At 35.3% G+C, this 18,776-nt stretch overlaps 1 protein-coding gene across 1 annotated transcript in view; it reads left to right on the forward strand.

Moving 5' to 3' along the window:
- The window catches only part of RPS6KA6 (ribosomal protein S6 kinase A6), a 210,545-nt gene that overhangs the window by 79,601 nt on the left and 112,168 nt on the right, over window positions 1–18,776 (forward strand). The window contains exon 3 of the mRNA XM_040630311.1: window positions 9,596–9,712. Coding sequence (XP_040486245.1) covers window positions 9,596–9,712 — 117 coding nt within the window. The remainder of the gene's footprint in view (window positions 1–9,595; window positions 9,713–18,776) is intronic.

Consider the following 18,776-nt stretch of genomic DNA (forward strand, 5'->3'; position numbering starts at 1 on the left):
AATGGCTTTGAATGACATACTGGACCACATGGACATAACTAATACATTTAGAACATTTCATCCTGAAGCAGCAGAATACACATTCTTTTCACGTGCACAGGAACCATTCTCCAGAAAAGATCACATACTGGGTCATGAATCAAGCCTGAACAAGTAGAAAAAGATTGAGATCATACCATGCATATTTTCTGACCACAATGCTATGAAACTGGAAGTCAACACAGGAAAATTTTTGAAAAGACCACAAATACATGGAGGTTAAAGAGCATCCTACTAAAAAAGGAATGGGTTAAAAAGCATGAATGGGTTAATCATAAAATTAAAGAAGATGTAAAGTACATGGAAGCAAATAAAAATGAAAAGACGATGATCCAAAACCTTTGGGATACAACAATAGCAGTCATAAGAAGGTAGTATATAGCAATGCAGGTGTACCTCAGGAAGCAAGAAAAGTCTCAAGTACACAACCTAACCTTACACCTAAAGGAGCTAGAAAAGGAACAGCAAAGAAAGCCTAAATCCAGCAAAACAAGAGAAATAATAAATATTAGAGCAAAAATAAGTGATATAGGAACAACAACAACAACAAACAGTTGCAGAAATCAATCTAACTAGGAGCTGATTCTTTGAAAGACTTAATACAATTTATACACCCCTAGAAAAAACTTACCAAAAAAGAAAGAGAACATGCCCAAATAAATAAAATCATGAATGAAAGAGGAAAGATCACAACCAACACCACTGAAATATAAACAATTATGAGAATATTATGAAGACGTATATGCCAAAAAAATTTGGCCCCTGGAACAAATGGATAAATTCCTAGAAACATATAAACTACCAACACTGAAAAACACTGAAACAGGAAGAAATAGAAAATTTGAACAGACCCATAGCCAACAAAGAAATTGAATCAGTAATCAAAAATCTCACAACAAAGAAAGGTCCAGGGCCAGATGGCTTCCCAGGGGTATTCTACCAAACATTTAAAGAATTAATACCTATTCTTCTCCAACTATTCCAAAAAATAGAAATGGAAGGGAAACTTTCTAACTCTTTCTATTAGGCCAGCATTACCTTGATACCAAAACTAGGCAAAGATCCCACTAAAAAGAGGTACAGGCCCATATCCCTGATGTACATGGATGCAAAAATTCTGAACAAGATACAAATCAAATCCAACAGTACATTAAAAGAATTATTTGCTGTGATCATTTGTATCTATTTCCGGCTGTAAAGTGGTTCAGTATTCACAAATCAATCAATATGATACACCACATTAATAATAGAAAGGACAAGAACCATATGATCCTCTCAATAGATACAGAAAAAGCATTTGATAAAACACAACATCCATTGTTGATAAAAAAACTTCAACAAAGTAGGAGAATAGGTAATATACCTCAATGTCCTAATGGCCATATATTAAAGACACACAGGTAATATCATTCTCAATGGGGAAAAACAGAGTATTTCCACTATGGTTAGGAACAGCACTGGGATGTCCTCTCTCACCATTGTTATTTAACATAGTACTGGATGTTCTAGCCTCAGCAGACAACAAAAAGAAATAAAGGGCATCCAGATCAGTGAGGAAAAGTCAAACTTCCACTCTTTGCAGATGACGTGATACTCTATGTAGAAATCCTGCAAGACTCCACCAAAAAATGTTAGAACTGATACATGAATTCATCAAAGTCACAGGATACAAAATCAAGTACATTTGCATTTCTATACACCAATAATGAAGAAGCAGAAACAGAAATCAAGGAATTGATCCCATTTACAATTGCACCAAAAACCATAAGATACCAAAGAATAAACCTAACCAAAGAGGTAAAAGAAAGGTACTCTGAAAACCATAAAACTCTAATGAAAGACATTGAAGATGACACAAAGAAATGGAAAGACATTTCATACTCATTCACTGGAAGAAGAAACATTGTTAAAATGTCTATACTACCCAAAGCAACCTACATATTTAATGCAATCCCTATCAAAATACCACCAGCATTTTTCACAGAGCTCGAAAAAACAATCCTGAAATTTGTATGGAACCAGAAAAGACCTGGAATTGCCAGAGGAGTGTTGAAGAGGTAAACCAAAGCTGGGGGCATCACAATGCCTGACTTCAAGCTATAGTCTTCTTCAAGCTGTAGTCATTAAGACTGTACAGTGCTGGGACAAAAACAGACACACAGATCAATGGAACCTAGCAGAAAACCCAGAAGTGGACCCACAACTATATGGTCAATTAATCTTCAGCAAAGCAGGAAAGAATATCCAATGGAAAAAAAGACAGTCTTTTCAACAAATTGTGTTGGGAAAACTGGACAGCCACATTCAGAAGAATGAAACTGTACCACTTTCTTACACCATACACAAAAACAAATTCAAAATTTATGAAAGATAAAAGACCTAAATGTGAGACAGGATACCATCAAAATCCTGAAGAACACAGGCAGTAACCTCTTTGACATTGGCTTTATCAATTTTGTACTGTACATTTCTCTTGAGGCAAGGGAAACAAAAGTAAAAATGAACTATTGGGACTTCATCAAGATAAAACTTCTGCACAGTGAAGGAAACTAAAAAGCAGCCTACAGAATGGGGGAAGATATTTTCAAACGACATATCTGATAAAGGGTTAATATCTAAAATCTATAAAGAAATTATCAAACTCAACACCCAAAGAGCAAGTATTCCAATTAAGAAATGGGCAGAAGACATGAATAGACTTTTTTCCTAAGAAGACATGCAGATGTCTAATAGACCCATGAAAAATTGCTCAACATCACTCATCATCAGGGAAAGACAAATCAAAACTACATTGAGATACTGCCTCACACCTGTCAGAATGGCTAAAATTAACAATACAGGAAACAACATATGTTGGTGAGAATGTGGAGAAAGTGGATCCCTCTTACACTGTTGATGGGAATGCAAACTGGTGCAGCCACTCTGGAAAAGAGTACGGAGGTTCCTCAAAAATTAAAAAATATAACTGCCCTATGACCCAGCAATCACACTATTAGGTATTTATGCAAAAGATAGAAGAATGCTGAGTTGATGGGGCACATGTACCCCGATGTTTATAGCAGCATTATCAACAATAGGCAAATTGTGAAAAGAGCCTGTGTTTCCTTCAGCTGATTAATGAATAAAAAAGATGTTGTATATGTATACAATAGAAGATTACTCAGCTATAAAATGAATGAAGCTTGTCATTTGCAATGACGTGGATGGTGGTAGAGTGTATTATGCTAAGCAAAAATAGAGAAAGATAAATACCATATGGTTTCACTCATGTGGAATTTAAGAAACAAAACAGGCGAATATAGAAGTGGAAGAAAAAAAATATAGGGAGACAAACCATAAGAGACTCTTAACTATGGAGAACAAACTGAGGGTTGATGGAGGGAGGTAGGTGGGGGAATGGGCTAAATGGGTGATGGGTATTAAGGAGGGCACCTGTAATGAGCCCTGGGTGTTATATGTAAGTGAAGAATAATTAAATTCTACTCCTGAAAACAATATTACAATATATGTGAACTACTAGAATTTAAAGAAAAACTTGAAAAAAACATAATGCAGTATAAAAAATACTGATAATGTGATAAGGGGAAAATTTCTGCAAAAAAAAAAAAATTCAAACCCTGGTACTACAGATATGCAAAACTCTTTGATAAACAATTATTGTTCATCTAAATATTGATGCCTAGCCAATAGAAGGTGTAGTTATGCTATACCACAAGAGATGCAAAGATAAATAGTATAAATAACTCAATAACTTCAATTTCTGTAGACATTTTGTGGATTTCAACAAATCTGAAATAGATAGGGTAGGTTTTATTGCCATATTATAGATGAGGGAATTGAAGAGCTGATCCTAGTAAATAGAATAATCTAAGCCAAGTGGGAACTAGCTTGCCACCCTTGTTTGGTTTTCAGTTAGTACAAATTGATACTATTTTCCTAACCTAAATATTCTGTAATTACTTTCCAATATGTACATTATTTGAGGTGTTTTGTTCACCGTGGTCATGTTTTGACATTTACGTTTTATTACTGTTAGGCCTCTTTCAAAGTATGCTGATACTTAGCTTTGTTTTCAATGATCCTGGATTATTCACTGCATGAGAAGAGTACATCAAACTGCTTTCCCAGATCTTTGCATGTACATTTTAAAAAATCCACAACTACATGCTCTGGAATTTCTGGGTGATCAAGAATTCTGGAATTTCTATCTACCCAGAAATATAGCAAATGTTTGAACAGATGGATATTGCATTGTTACATAAAACCCAAACAATTATGCTTTAAAAATTTCTCTTCTTTATTTTCACTTTTTTATTTTAATTCCAGTATAGTTAACATACAGTGTTATATGTTTCAGATGTACAGTACAGTGATTCAACAATTCCATATATCACCCAGTGCTCATCATGACAAGTGCCCTCTTTTTTCCCTGTCATCTATTTCACCTATCCCCCACCACCTTTCCTCTGATAACCATCAGTTTATTCACATAATTAAGAGTCTGTTTCTTGGCTTCTCTCCCTCTCTCTTTTTTTTCCCTTTGCTTATTTGTTTTGTTTCTTAGATTCCACATATCAGTGAAATCATATGATATTTGTCTTTCTCTATCTGACTGGCTTACTTTACTTAGCATTATACTTTCTAGGTCCATCCTTTTATTTTGTTTTGACCTGTTTTCTGGTGGTATCTATGTTTAGTACCATAGTCCTAGGAAGTAGTCATAATAGCATTATATAGTATGATTTCCTAATAAATTTTCTTCAGCTTCTCTTTCACATTAACAGGTGATTTCAAATCAGTTGTCAAAAGATTGGAGCAGTAGTGTATTTGGCAGTTTGTTTTGTACTCTATCAGTATATTTTTCCAGTGTTACAGCATTGTTGGGCCCCTGAATTAAAAAGATGATTCACAAATTGTAGAGGTCAGAGCATACTATTTTGGTTGTGAGTGAGCCTTCATAATTTTTATATTTATCAACAATTACTATGATATTCAAAAACAACAACAACAACACTAACTCACAATCATTCTTGTCTCAATTTGTCATATGGTGTTGGAAATAACTGTGGTTCCTATTCACAGTTATTAGATCTTAATTTCACAGTAGCAACTTTCTTTATAGAGATCAACTATAATTAGGTACTATGTATAAGTTTGCTAGGGCTGCCATAACTCGCTACCACAGACTAACTTGTTAAACAGCAAATTTATTTTCTCACAATTATGGAGGCTAGCAGTTCAAGATTAAGATGTTGGCCAAGTTGGTTTCTTCTGAGGCCTCTTTCCTTGGCTGTAGATGGCTGTCTTCTCCCTGTGCTTTCACATGTTTTTTCTTCTGTGTGTGTCTATGTCTTAATCTCCTCTTCTGATAAGAACAGCAGTCATATTTGATAAGGGTCCATCCTAATGTCCTTATTTTACCTTAACTACCTTTTTTAAGGCCCTGTCTCTGAATAATTACATTCTAAGGTACTGGGGGTTGAAACTTCAGCACATGAGTTTTGAGGGGAAACAATTCAGCCCATAACATATTGTGTACCTTTTGTTTCATTAAAGGATGTGATATATCTGACAAAATTTGTTATCCACAAGTCCACATTTTATCTCTGTGTCCCCAGTGGGTAGCACAGTGCCTAATACACGTGCTCTATGAATGTTGTTGATTTTTCTGAATGAGTGAATAATTAAAAGATGGTTTGTATGGGAAGATTATGTAATAAATCACAACTTTATTATACCTGGATAGAGAAAATTTTTTGAAGATGATTCACTCTTAGGAGAAAACAAATGGATTGCTGATAGGTACATTACTATCTTATTTCAGGCTAGAATGCTACCAGTCTAAAGCTTTTGGAATGGTGCAGAACCAGAAGAAAGTGAAATAGAGGAAGGAAGGAGGGCTGCAGATGACACAAAAATAATGTTTTAATAGTAAATATCAGTAAGTATAGCCTTGGAGAGGCTGAGAAATGTTAGGCAGTAGACAAGAATGGGCTGGGGAGGAGATGAATAAGAAAGACCAATATTGGAAATGGTGACACAGAGAGTATCAGATAATTTGACATTAAAAAAAAGAGTACACGCAAATTATAAAACACTTCTGTAATAAGTAGCCATGTGTGTATGTGTGTGTATTTGTGTGGATATCTATATTTATATACCTATATAACTGTATCTTAGAAGCACCTAAATAGTACTTTTCAATCCTGAACATGTATCAGAATCATCTGGGGAGGTTTTCACAAATGTTATATCTCACCCTAGTTCTACTGAACCATAACCTTTGAGGGTGGGACTCAAACATAAGTATTAAATAAATATTTATTTTACTAGTGATTTTTATTTGTAGCTAGAGCATTGTAAGCTACTGTTTGCTTAAAGGCAAACTGGCCATAATTTAGTAATATAATGCATAGTAGTTGCTTGCTCAGGAACATATGTTTTTATTAGAGAAGACAGATGGCCAAAGAGTAAGTTAATATCAGCATTTTTAAAAAAGTACAGATTCTGGAGTCATTATGCCATTCATTTATATTGAGTACAACACAGTATAATAAAAATACTGACCATGAATAATCTGGAAAAATGTTTATATTCCTCACACTTTAAGGAAAAAATGCTTATTTCATTAAATTTGGAAATAAAGTCAGTTCTGTTCAAAACTGACAAAATTCCATTATCCAGAATGGACTTCCTGTTTCCCTATTTCCTTTATGTATTAAAAAATTAATTCTGGATACATACTTTTCTGTTTTTTTTTCAAGGCATTTAAAAATAATTTTGAGGGTTTTTTTTTTTTACTAGTTAATCTTTAAAATATTTCTTTTTACAATTGAGAATAAGCTGATGGCTGCTGGAGGGAAGGGTAGCTGGAAGATGGGCAAAATGGATGAAGTGGATTGGGAGATACAGGCTTCCAGTTACGGAATGAATAAGTCATGAGAATAAGAGCTACAACATTAGGGAATATAGGCAATGGTATCGTAATAGTGTTGTATGGTGACAGTAGCTACACTTGTGGTGAGCATAGGATATCATATAGGATGATTGAATCACTACCTTGTACACCTGAAAGTAATGTAACATTGTGTGTCAACTATACTCAAAAAACAATAAATACTATATACATATATGTGTGTGTATATATATATATATATATATATATATACACACACACATATGTATATAGTATTTATTGTTTTTTGAGTATAGTTGACACACAATGTTACATTACTTTCAGGTGTACAAGGTAGTGATTCAATCATCCTATATGATATCCTATGCTCACCACAAGTGTAGCTACTGTCACCATACAACACTATTACGATACCATTGCCTATATTCCCTAATGTTGTAGCTCTTATTCTCATGACTTATTCATTCCGTAACTGGAAGCCTGTATCTCCCAATCCACTTTCTCCATTTTGCCCATCTTCCAGGAAAATTGTTCTTTTCTAATCTAGTAGCATTTTCATGTTGGAAACTTCTTATGGTAATGCTGCCAAAAATTGAAAGACATATTTTTAAAGGATGGGCATCTGTGGATTTTAATTAAGAGAAGAAGAGACATTGGGCAGACACTTTCATTTGGAAGACATTCTTAGGTTTGGTGAAACTAACTAGAGTATAGTTGTTTCCTTGGTGACAGTAACTAGAATAGACTACAGTTGTTTCCTAGCTCTGAACATTTTTAAAAAACCTAATGTCATCATGACCCATGTTTATAATGATGATCTTAAATGGCAGAAACTAAAGTACTTATACATAAAAATGCTGTACTATGTTCAACATAGAATCACAGATTTGTGGGAACCTTAAAGACCCATCTAATATAACCTGTGGGTCATGTGAGTATAGTGAAGTAGAATAGTTTGTGACTTGGCTGGGGCTGCTTACCTTATGCATGGCAGAGCTAGGAGCAAAACTTAGTCTCCTGACTCTTCTACTAGTGTTCTTTCAGGTGGAGAAAAATCCCAGTACATGTTTTTATTATATGCTCCAAAGACCAGTAATACATTCATAGTATTTGGTGAAAACGCCTTTAAACATAATATTAAGAGTATACAGTCTGATGTTGCTTTTGGTATACATGTATTCTGTTGGAAAGGTGCATACAGATATGCTGTACTTTAATCCCAGAATGGTAGCTGCAAAGCATATGTATTTTCATTAAAAAAAGTTTTTGACTTTTTTGGGGAAACTCCCTCTCATAGCTACTTAGGAGTCTGCTGAAATACTATTTTAATGTATAATGCATATCCATGGACATACTTTTAGAGCTGATTCTTCATTTCTGGCTGATTAGTGGCTACGGATACCTAACGCTAAAATTCCTTTGCCTACCCTCATGAGAGAGTGAATGTTTGACTACTTGTGTAACATGGAAGTTATTTTAACTGCCATGAAGTCTAGTTTACTTGGGATTCTGCTCATGGCCACTTTGGCCATAGTCAGTATTTATTAATCAGTCAATCAATGCATGAATTGATTGAGAATATTCTTGACATCCAGACCAGCATTAATATGTGTTCTGGAAAGCTACCAAGACTTCTAGACATTGTGATTAACTGGTCATGTGAACTTAAACTCTGTGGGCCTCAGTTATTTCCTCTATACAGTTAGACTGTTAGATACTATATCCCAGCTCTTATTATTTTGTGATATGTAATACATTTGAGGTTTTTTTCATACTAGCTACTGTGTTTCTCTAGGGACTAGAATTACACCTCACTTGAGTGTAATCTTAATCTTCACAGCTGAATAGAGTCCTACATCAAAAAGCAGAAACATTCCCTGGGTGGCTTCTTTTCTGCCTGACCTAGGTGGTAGGAAATCTGGCATATAATTAAGTTTCAGTAGAAATAGGGTCATGGCCTGGAAACATTTGTTTGGGCTTTGCAGATTTTGTTTGCCTATAGCCAGTTTTTCTTTTCCATGTTGTAGCTGGTTGGACATTTAAACATTTATACATTTATATATCACTAACTACTTTAAAGGCTACTGAAATTCCATTTCAAAGAACTTTTGAAGCTTACATATTTTGCCATGACCTATAACTTACAAAGCTTTATCTGTCTCTTGACTCTCAGCAGCCACCTTATAATTTATACTCCAGGGAGGGTCTTTTGTTTTTTAAGTAGGCTCCACACCCAACGTGGGCCTTCCTTGAACTCATGACCCTAAGATTGAATCACATGCTCTATGAACATTAAGAATTGCATGCTCAAACAACTGAGCCAGTCAGGCACCCCTCCAGTGAGGGTCTTAAAACTGTTAGTTGTTGATGTTTTTCTTCTTTCACTGCCTAGTTGGAAGGGAAACCTGAAGCATATATTTTATATGTTTATATTTACATGCAATTATATAATAGGGGTGGTGGTGTATCTGTATGTGTTAGAAAATAGGGACGTGAATATACCGGTAGCCCATAAAATTCTGTGTTAAGGTGAAAGGGTCAGATAGTCAGTTAATTTCTGGTGTGATTTCTGGTGCTAAATGGAGCTGATCATTAGATGTTGCAACTGGATTTGAGTGTTGTTTGGATTTCTTTTTACAGGATGAAGGAGTTGTTAAAGAAATCCCTATTACTCATCATGTTAAGGAAGGATATGAGAAGGCAGATCCTGCACAGTTTGAGTTGCTCAAGGTTCTTGGTCAGGGATCCTTTGGGAAGGTAATAAATGCTTTATTCCACAGTTTTTTTCTCTTCTAAACATTCAACCAAAAAAATGTACACATAGAAATTTGGAAAATATGCCATTTCTAAATTTGTCAAAGGATACACACAAAGGTAACTCTGTAATTTTACTCCTTTTATTTCTGTTGTACTCTTAGTCCCATTTCTTTATACTTGTCTATAACAATCAGTGTTTTCCAGTACCATGGGCCCACTCATTTCATGCTATTTATTAGCTGCCTAAATCAAAGTAGTTTGATTTTTTTTAAAGTCTTCCTTGTTTCTCTGTTCATATGCTGGCATGATCACAGCTTGCTTTTTCCTAGTGATTTTATCTATATTCCTTAGCTCTATCACAAAAGTCAGAATGTATGTACCAATTCATATATGAGTGCATGAATTCACCTATCATCTGTTAAAGCAGTATGTATGTAAATTACAGCAGGGGCAGGTACTGGGTGACATATGGATGATGTGAAACTCCTGCCTTCAAGGAGCTTAAATTTCAAGGGAGAGAGCAAAATTGAGAAAGATTAACTCTGAAATCATTATTAAAACTGTTTATTAGGTGCTTACTGGTATATGATTCTCAGAAAGGTATAGGTCTAGTTCTTGACTTTTGTACAGCTAACATCTAGGACATGAAAGTTACTGTACACACACAGTAATTAACAGCCCTTAAGAAAATAACAACAACAACAACAATTTAAGGGGGAAAAGATAAGGAGAAACTACTAATTTGAGGGTAGCTGGAGATTTAGTTTCAAAGGGGAAAAGTAGGGCAACTGAGCATGATTATTATGATCTGAATCATTTTAAAGAAAGATGTTTATTGAACATCCAGTATGTGCACATTTGTAAAAGCAGTATTAGTGAATATAAAATTAACATTGACTGTCTTAAAGTAACCTGATATCTGCGTGGTATAGAATGTAACATATGAAATACAGAGAAATGTTTTCAGGACACAAAAAAGACAAATTGGGGTAGATTATGGTTTGACAGTAAACTGGTACAGGAGGTGTATGAAGACGAGTACTGAAGTACTGGGGAGAATAAAACTAGAAGGAGCTTTTAATAGATTGTGTGTGTGGGGTGTGTTTATAGAACTTACCTGTAGAGTAGGCATGTGCATTTTGCATACCTATGTTTTTTTTTAATTTCTAAAAGTACAGTATTCTCTTAATTATTTTACATTGTATTTTTATGATGTTAATTTTAGAGGAACAGAGATGAAGTTCTTTCATATCCCAAATGTATAAATGCTTAAATATCAACTTTAAAATTTCACCAGGCAAATATTTCAAGCCATTAAAAGTCATTGTTTTCTCATTTGATATGTATATTTATTCATATGTATATTTATCTATATCCAGCTTTGCTCCAGAAATGATTTAAGGTTTTCATAGATAAATATCAAATAAAATAAAATTTAAAATAAGTGGAGAAGATGATTACAGCAGGAAAGATTAGATGAAGCCAGTGATATAATCTTGTCGTTTACAAATGCATGTCATAAAAGCCTATAAGTCTTCTAGAAGTGGGACCAAAATGAAGACTTAAAATTTCTGGCAGCCATTAAAAAGAAGTTGATACTTTCAATTGCATAATTATTGACTGTATCTTTAAAGCTGTAAACAGATCTAACAGACCAGAAAATTTTTTTTCTCATGGGGCTTCATAAAGAGAATACAGTATAACATAATGTAATATCTTCAATAACATCTTCATATTAAATATAGCAACATGTGGACAAGTTGTCAGTGTAGTCCTTAAACTCAGGAAATATTCAGCTTTGTGCAGGAACTTCAGCTTAACGAGGATATCATAGAAGCCTTTTTAAAAATTTGTAATACTAAAATACAAAGTAATGATCTTCATGTAGTTCATCAACCAATGAAATATTAAGGAGGTGGCTTATTTTTTTTTCCCTCAGATGTGAACCTTTTCGCTTGTCAGTATTACATCATTTACATGGGCAATGGATGGATGTGACTTGTTTATATTCAGAACCTATGCAGGAATTTGGCCAAGACTGCAAATCAGAGAAGTGTAGGAGAAATTCCAAGAAACTTTGGGCTGTGGCCTTATTTAGTTGTCTGCAAAAGTTCTGTTGTTAAAATGCAATAAATGGAATTTTGACCTATATAAAGCCTTGCAATTAGATATCTTTGTAGCATATTTAATAGGGGAAAAACAGTACTAAAATCATTTTAAAATTGTATTTTAAAGAAGCTTACATTATCATCACGAAATAAGCAATAAGTAAAATTATACTTGGTATAATGCTATTAATGATCATTAATGTATGGATTGAAATGTAGTATACCAAAACAGTTTACATTAATTATTTTAAAACACAATCAAATAAAACACATGAAAACATGTCTGAAATTGTCAGACTAGCTTTCCTTGTATTCCACATGCCAAGTAATATTTATACAAAGCATACCTTTTAACATTCATGGATTATAATTGATTTTACTTATGTGATAATACAGTATAGGACTTAAAAATGAATTTTTTAAAAGATTTATTTGAGAGAGAGAGTGTGCACGTGCAGGCATACGAGGTGGGGAGGGGCAGAGTGAGAGAATTTAAAGCAGACTCTATGCTGAGTGCAGAGCCAGACCCAGGGCTTGATCCCACCACCCATGAGATCATGACCTGAGCTGAAATCAAGTCAGATTGCTCAACTGCCTGAGCCACCCAGCTGCCCCTAAAAACAAATTTTTGGAAGTGTTAAACCCTTGCCCTCTTGAGTAATTTTTAAGAGATAATTTAAAAAATATGTTTACATCGTAAAATTTCTTGCAGTTTGTTTTTTCTCTTCAATCAATGTTAACGCGGTGTGATCTTTAATTTTACATGAACAAAGACTTACTGAGTACTTCTTAATGGAAAATATAAAAGTCCATATGACCAAAGAGGTATGTTGGAGTAACTCACTGACTCATTTTTTTTCTGAACTGTTTCCAAGAGTTGAATTAGTGTGACTGTAAAGAAGCCTCTTTGATCAGGATAGATATGTTTTTAGATATAGTAGTTTGAAGCCATGCAACTTCTTCTGTAGTTGATCAGGGGAAGAGAGCAGACTGAGAGGATATTTTCTTATGCTACTTCAGTCCATCTAAGACCTGAAAAGAACAAATCAGGTCATGAACAAATAAACAAGTATTTCTCTAGACTATGAATGGTGGCTTCAATTAGATGCCATATTAGGATACTAGTGAGTGTTAGAAGAGCTAGGGAAAAAGTGACTGCTTTGTGCAAGTGTCTTCCTGAAAGTCTGGACCATTTTTATTTCTTTCTTCCTTGCTTCTTTTTGCCCTCTATATTCCATTCTTTTCATCCCTACCAAACGCTATGTTTTAGAACAGTAGTTCTCAATGTGTGTGGTCTGTACTCCTGGGCATCCATAAGACACTTTCAGGGGGTCCTCAAGGTCAAAACTACTTTATAATAATACTAAGATACTATTTGTAAAACCTCTGGCACCTTGACACAACCAAATCAGTGACTACAAATTATGTCAGTAGTCATTGTATTTACTACTGTGTACTCGGCAGTTAAAAAAAAAAATGCAAGGTTTACTTCAAAATGTCCTTGATGAGGTGTTAACAATTATTAAATTTCTCAAATACCAACACTTGAGTACACTTCTTTTTAATATTGTGTGATGAAATGAGAAGTATACATAAAGCACATCAGCTGTATACCGGAAGCTGCACACCAGCAAAACAAAGCACTTGTGTGATTTTTTGAGTTGTAAGCTGAACTAGCCATTTTTTCCCATAGAACACCATTTTTACTTGAAAGAATGACTGACATGGTGCCTGGGTGGCTCAGTCAGTTAAACATCTGCCTTGGGCTCAGGTCATGATCTCAGGGTCCTGGGATCAAGTCCCACATTGGGCTCTCTGCTCAGTGGGGAGTCTGCTTCTCCCTCTCATTCTCCCTTTGTGCTCTTCTTCTCTTTCTCTCAAATAAGTAAATAAAATCTTAAAAAAAGAAAGAATGACTGATAAACTATGGTTACTTAAACTTGGGTATTTGGTAGATGTTTCCTCAAAAAGGAATGTAAGTGGTCCTGTTATTTCAAGGAAACAACTGTCATTATTTTTGTCAATGATAAAATTTGAGCTTTGAAGCAAAAAATTAGCTTTGGAAAATTTTTATTTTACACTGTGAGCTTGATGTCTTAATACTCACAAAACTTCTGATGACAACACTGCTGTTTAGCATTTGGAAGATTTGCATAACTCAGTGAAGTGATATTTTTGAGATGACCAGCACATGATATTATCAAACTAGATAGTACAAAATCCATTCAAAGTATAAGGTAGACCAATGGATTATTATGTAACAAAATATGGACAGTTAATTGATATGGTTTCAGATTCTCTATTGTAACTAACTGTTAAGAAACTGCCACTTTTTAATTTCTTCTGTCATATCAAAGAAGAATAAGCACAATTATGTGAAAAAGCTATCCCTCTTCTATATACATATTGGTGTGAGGCCTGGTTTTCTTTCTCTACTTCGAGCAAAACAACTTAATTGCAACAGATTGAATATAGAAGCAGATACAAGAATCTCACTCTTTTCTGTTAAGCCAGGTATTAGAGATTTGCAAAAATGTTTATTAATGTCACTCTTCACATTATTATTATTTTTTTTGCTTTGGAAAATACAGTTATCTTTAGAAAAGTATTTATGCTCACATGTAACGAGTTTATTGTTTTTTAATGAATCAATACATAGATGTTTTTCTCTGTTTTAGTTTCTAATATGGTAAATATCAATAGATGTTACCCACAAAAAACTCCAAAAACTCTGTGGAGTCTTCACTAATTTTTAAGATTATAAAGGTTTTCTGAGACCAAAAGGATTGAGAACTGCTTTCCTTCAAGAGTCTGATAAAAATAGTTCTCCTACATGTGGTGGAGTCATCATTCATGAAATGACTTCACTCCTTTGTAGTCATTATATTGGTCACATGATATTGATTAGGAAAAAGGAAACTGGGTATCTGAAACTTTTGAGTCTGGTGCTTAGGGTTAATGCAATTTGTATAGCTGAAGAGTGTGTGTGTGTGTGTGTGTGTGTGTGTGTGTGTGTGTGTTGTAGCAATTCAATTAATCTGTTTTTTTCTTTTTTTTAAAGTTTTTATTTTGATTCCAGTTAGTTAAAATATAGTGTAATATTAGATTCTGGTGTACAATATAGTAATTTAACACTCCCTTACAACACCTGGTGCTCATTACAAATGCACTCCTTAATCCCCATCACCTATTTCACCCATCTCTCCACCCACCTCCCCTCTGGTAAGGGTTAGGGTTAGGGCCAGGGTGAAATTATGCACCTATTATTCTGCAGTTCAGAGACCTCTGCAGAGAGATAAGTTTAGGGTTAAGGTTAGGCTACAGTTAGGGTTACAGGTTAGGGTTAGTGTTTGGATTAGGATTAGGTCTTCACTTAGAATAATACTCTCTACCTTGAACCATGTCTTTGCAAAAGGCAAGATTTCATTTGTTATGGCTGAGTAATATTCCACTGTATCTATGTATCAAATCTTCTTTTTTCTCAGATCAAGGATTAGGGTTCAGTTTAAGACTAATGTAAGGGCTAGGGTTAGAGTTAGGGCTAGGGTGAGGGAATGTGCCTATTATCCTGCAGTTCAGAGACCTCTCCAGAGTGATCTGTTTAGGATTAGAGTTAGGGTTGGGTGTTAGTGGTTAGCAATTAGGGGTTAGGGTTAGGGTTTGGGTTAGGTTTACATTTAGAGCTAGGATTAGGGTTAGAATGAGGCTGTGTCCCTCTTGTCCTACAGTTCAGAGACCTCTCCAGAGGTTAGGTTTAGGTTTAGAATTAGATTAGAGGTTGAGTTTAGTAGTTTTGGTAAGGGATAGAGTTAGGTATAGAGACAAGATTAAGGTTAGGGTTAGGGTTTGTGTTTGGCATCCTGCAGTTCAGAGACCTCTCCAGAGAATAACCTGAATTCTCTGGGGTGAAAATAAACAAGGCAGCCATCCACGGAGCTGAGGTAAAGAGGGGATTTGGTGTTCTAAATACTCTTTAAGTGGAAATTCAATTGGTCATTCTGTTTTTGTTCCTTTTGGGTCTTTTTACCTTAAGTTTTCATTTAAATTCCTGTTAGTTAACATACAGTGTGATACCAGTTTCAGGTATAGAATTATTGATTCAAACACTCAGTGCTCAGCACAACAAATGCCCTCCTTAATCCCCATCACCTATTTAACCCATTCCCCTGCCCACCTCCCCTCTGGTAATCGGCACTTTGGTCTCTGTTATTTAAGAGTCTGTTTCTTGGTTTCTCTCTCTTTTTTTTCCCTCTACGTCCATTTGTTTTGTTTCTTAAATTCCACTTATGGTGAAATCATATGGTATTTTTCTTTTTCTGACTGTCATATTTTGCTTTAATACTCTCTAGCTCCATCCAGGTTGTTGCAAATGGCCAGATTTCATTTGGTTTTATGGCTGAGTAATAATCCATTGTGTATATATACCACCTCTTCTTTATCCATTCATCAGTTGATGGACATTTGGGCTCTTTCCATAATTTGGCTATTGTTGATAGTGCTGCTATAAATATTGGGGTACATGTATCACTTCAAATCAGTGTTTTTGTATCCTTTAGTAAATACCTAGTAGTGCAATTGCTGGATCATTCTATTTTTAACTTTTAACTGGTGGTTCTATTTTTAACTTTTTGATGAACCTCCATACTCTTTTTCAGAGTGGCTGCATCAGTTTGCGTTTCCACCAACAGTGTACGAGGGTTCCCCTTTCTCCAAATCCTTGCCAACACCTGTTGTTTTCTTGTGTTGTTAATTTTAGCCAATCTGACTGGTGTGAGGGGATGTCTCATTGTAGTATTGATTTGTGTTTCCCTGATGATGAGTGATACTGAGCATCTTTTCTGTGTCTGTTGGCCATCTGGATGTGTTCTTTGGAAAGATGTTTATCCATGTCTTCTGCCCATTTCTTAACTGGATTATTTCTTTTTTGGGTGTTGATTTTTTATAAGTTGGTTATATACTTTGAGACTATCGCTTGCAAATATCTTCTCCATGTTATAGGCGACCTTTTAGTATTGTTGATTGTTTCCTTCACTATGCAGAAGGTTTTTATTTTGATGAATTCTCAACAGTTTATTTTTGCTTTTGTTTCTCTTGCCTCATGAGACATATCTAGTAAGAAGTTGCAATGGCTGATGTCAAAGAGGTTACTGCCTGTGTTCGCCTCTAGGATTTTGATGGTTTCCTGTCTCATATTTAGGTCTTTAATCTATTTTGAATTTTTTTTGTGTATGGTATAAGAAAGTGGTACGTTTCATTCTTTAGCATGCTACTGTTCAATTTTACCAATACAATTTGTTGAAGAGACTTTTTTCCATTTGATATTCCTTCCTGATTTGTGGAAGATTACTTGATCATGGACTTGTTGGTTCATTTTTGGATTTTCTATTCTGTTCCATTGATCTGTGTGTCTGTTTTTGTCCCAGTACCATACAGTCTTTTTTTCTTTGTTAAAGATTTTATTTATTTATTTGACAGAGAGAGAGACAGCCAGAGAGAGAGGGAACACAAGCAGGGGGAGTGGGAGAGGAAGAAGCAGGCTCCCAGCGAGGAGCCTGATGTGGGGCTCGATCCGAGAATGCTGGGATCACGCCCTGAGCTGTAGGCAGATGCTTAAGGACTGAGCCACCCAGGCGCCCCACAGTACCATACAGTCTTGATTGCTACAGCTTTGTAATGTAACTTGACAAAGTCCAGAATTGTGATGCCTCCAGCTTTGCTTTCCTTTTTCAAGATTGCTTTGGCTATTCAGGGTCTTTTGTAGTTCCACACGTTTTAGGACTATTTGTTCGAACTTTGTGAAAAATGCTGGTGGTATTTTGATAAAGATTGCATTAAATATATAGATTGCTTTGAGTAATATAGACATTTTTTTAATGATTTTTAATTATATTATGTTACTCACCATACAGTACATCCCCGGTTTCCGATGTAAGGCTTGATGATTCATTAGTTGTGTATAACACCCAGTGCACCATGCAATATGTGCCCTCCTTACTACCCATCACCAGCCTATCCCATTCCCCCAAACCCCTCCCCTCTGAGGCCCTCAGTTTGTTTCTCATAGTCCATAGTCTCTCATGTTTCATTCCCCCTTCTGATTACCCCCCCTTTCTTTATCCTTTCTTCCCCTACCGATCTTCCTAGTTCTTTTGTTCCATAGATGAGAGAAACCATATGATAGTTGTCTTTCTCTGCTTGACTTATTTCACTTAGCATTATCTCCTCCAGTACCATCCATGTTGTAGCAAATGTTGAGAACTCGTTCTTGCTGATAGCTGAGTAATATTCCATTGCATATATGGACCACAACTTCTTAATCCAGTCATCTGTTGAAGGGCATCTCGGCTCCTTCCACGATTTAGCTATTGTGGACATTGCTGCTATGAACATTGGGGTGCATATGGCCCTTCTCTTCACTACGTCAGTAGTGCAATGGCTGGATCACAGGGTAGCTCAATTTTTAACTTTTTAAGGGACCTCCACGCTGTTTTCCAGAGTGGCTGTACCAACTTGCATTCCCACCAACAATGTAGGAGGGATCCCCTTTCTCCACATCCTCTCCAACAATTGTTGTTTCTTGCCTTGTCTATGTTTGCCATTCTAACTGGCGTAAGGTGGTATCTCAGTGTGGTTTTGATTTGAATTTCCTTGATGGCTAATGATTTTGAACATTTTTTCATGTGTCTGTTAGCCATTTGTATGTCTTCATTGGAAAAGTGTCTGTTCATATCTTCTGCCCATTTTTTGATTTATTTGTGTATTGAGTTTGAGAAGTTCTTTGTAGATCTTGGATACCAGTCCTTTATCTGTAGTGTCATTTGCAAATATATTCTCCCATTCTGAGGGCTGCTTCTTAGTTTTTCTGACTGTTTCCTTGGCTGTGCAGAAACTTTTAATCTTGATGAAGTCCCATAAATTCATTTTCTTTTGTTTCTCTTGCCTTTGGGGATGTGTCA

Source organism: Ursus maritimus (genome assembly GCF_017311325.1).
Source record: "Ursus maritimus isolate PB19 chromosome X unlocalized genomic scaffold, ASM1731132v1 scaffold_X1, whole genome shotgun sequence".
NCBI classification, from domain to species: Eukaryota; Metazoa; Chordata; class Mammalia; order Carnivora; family Ursidae; genus Ursus; species Ursus maritimus.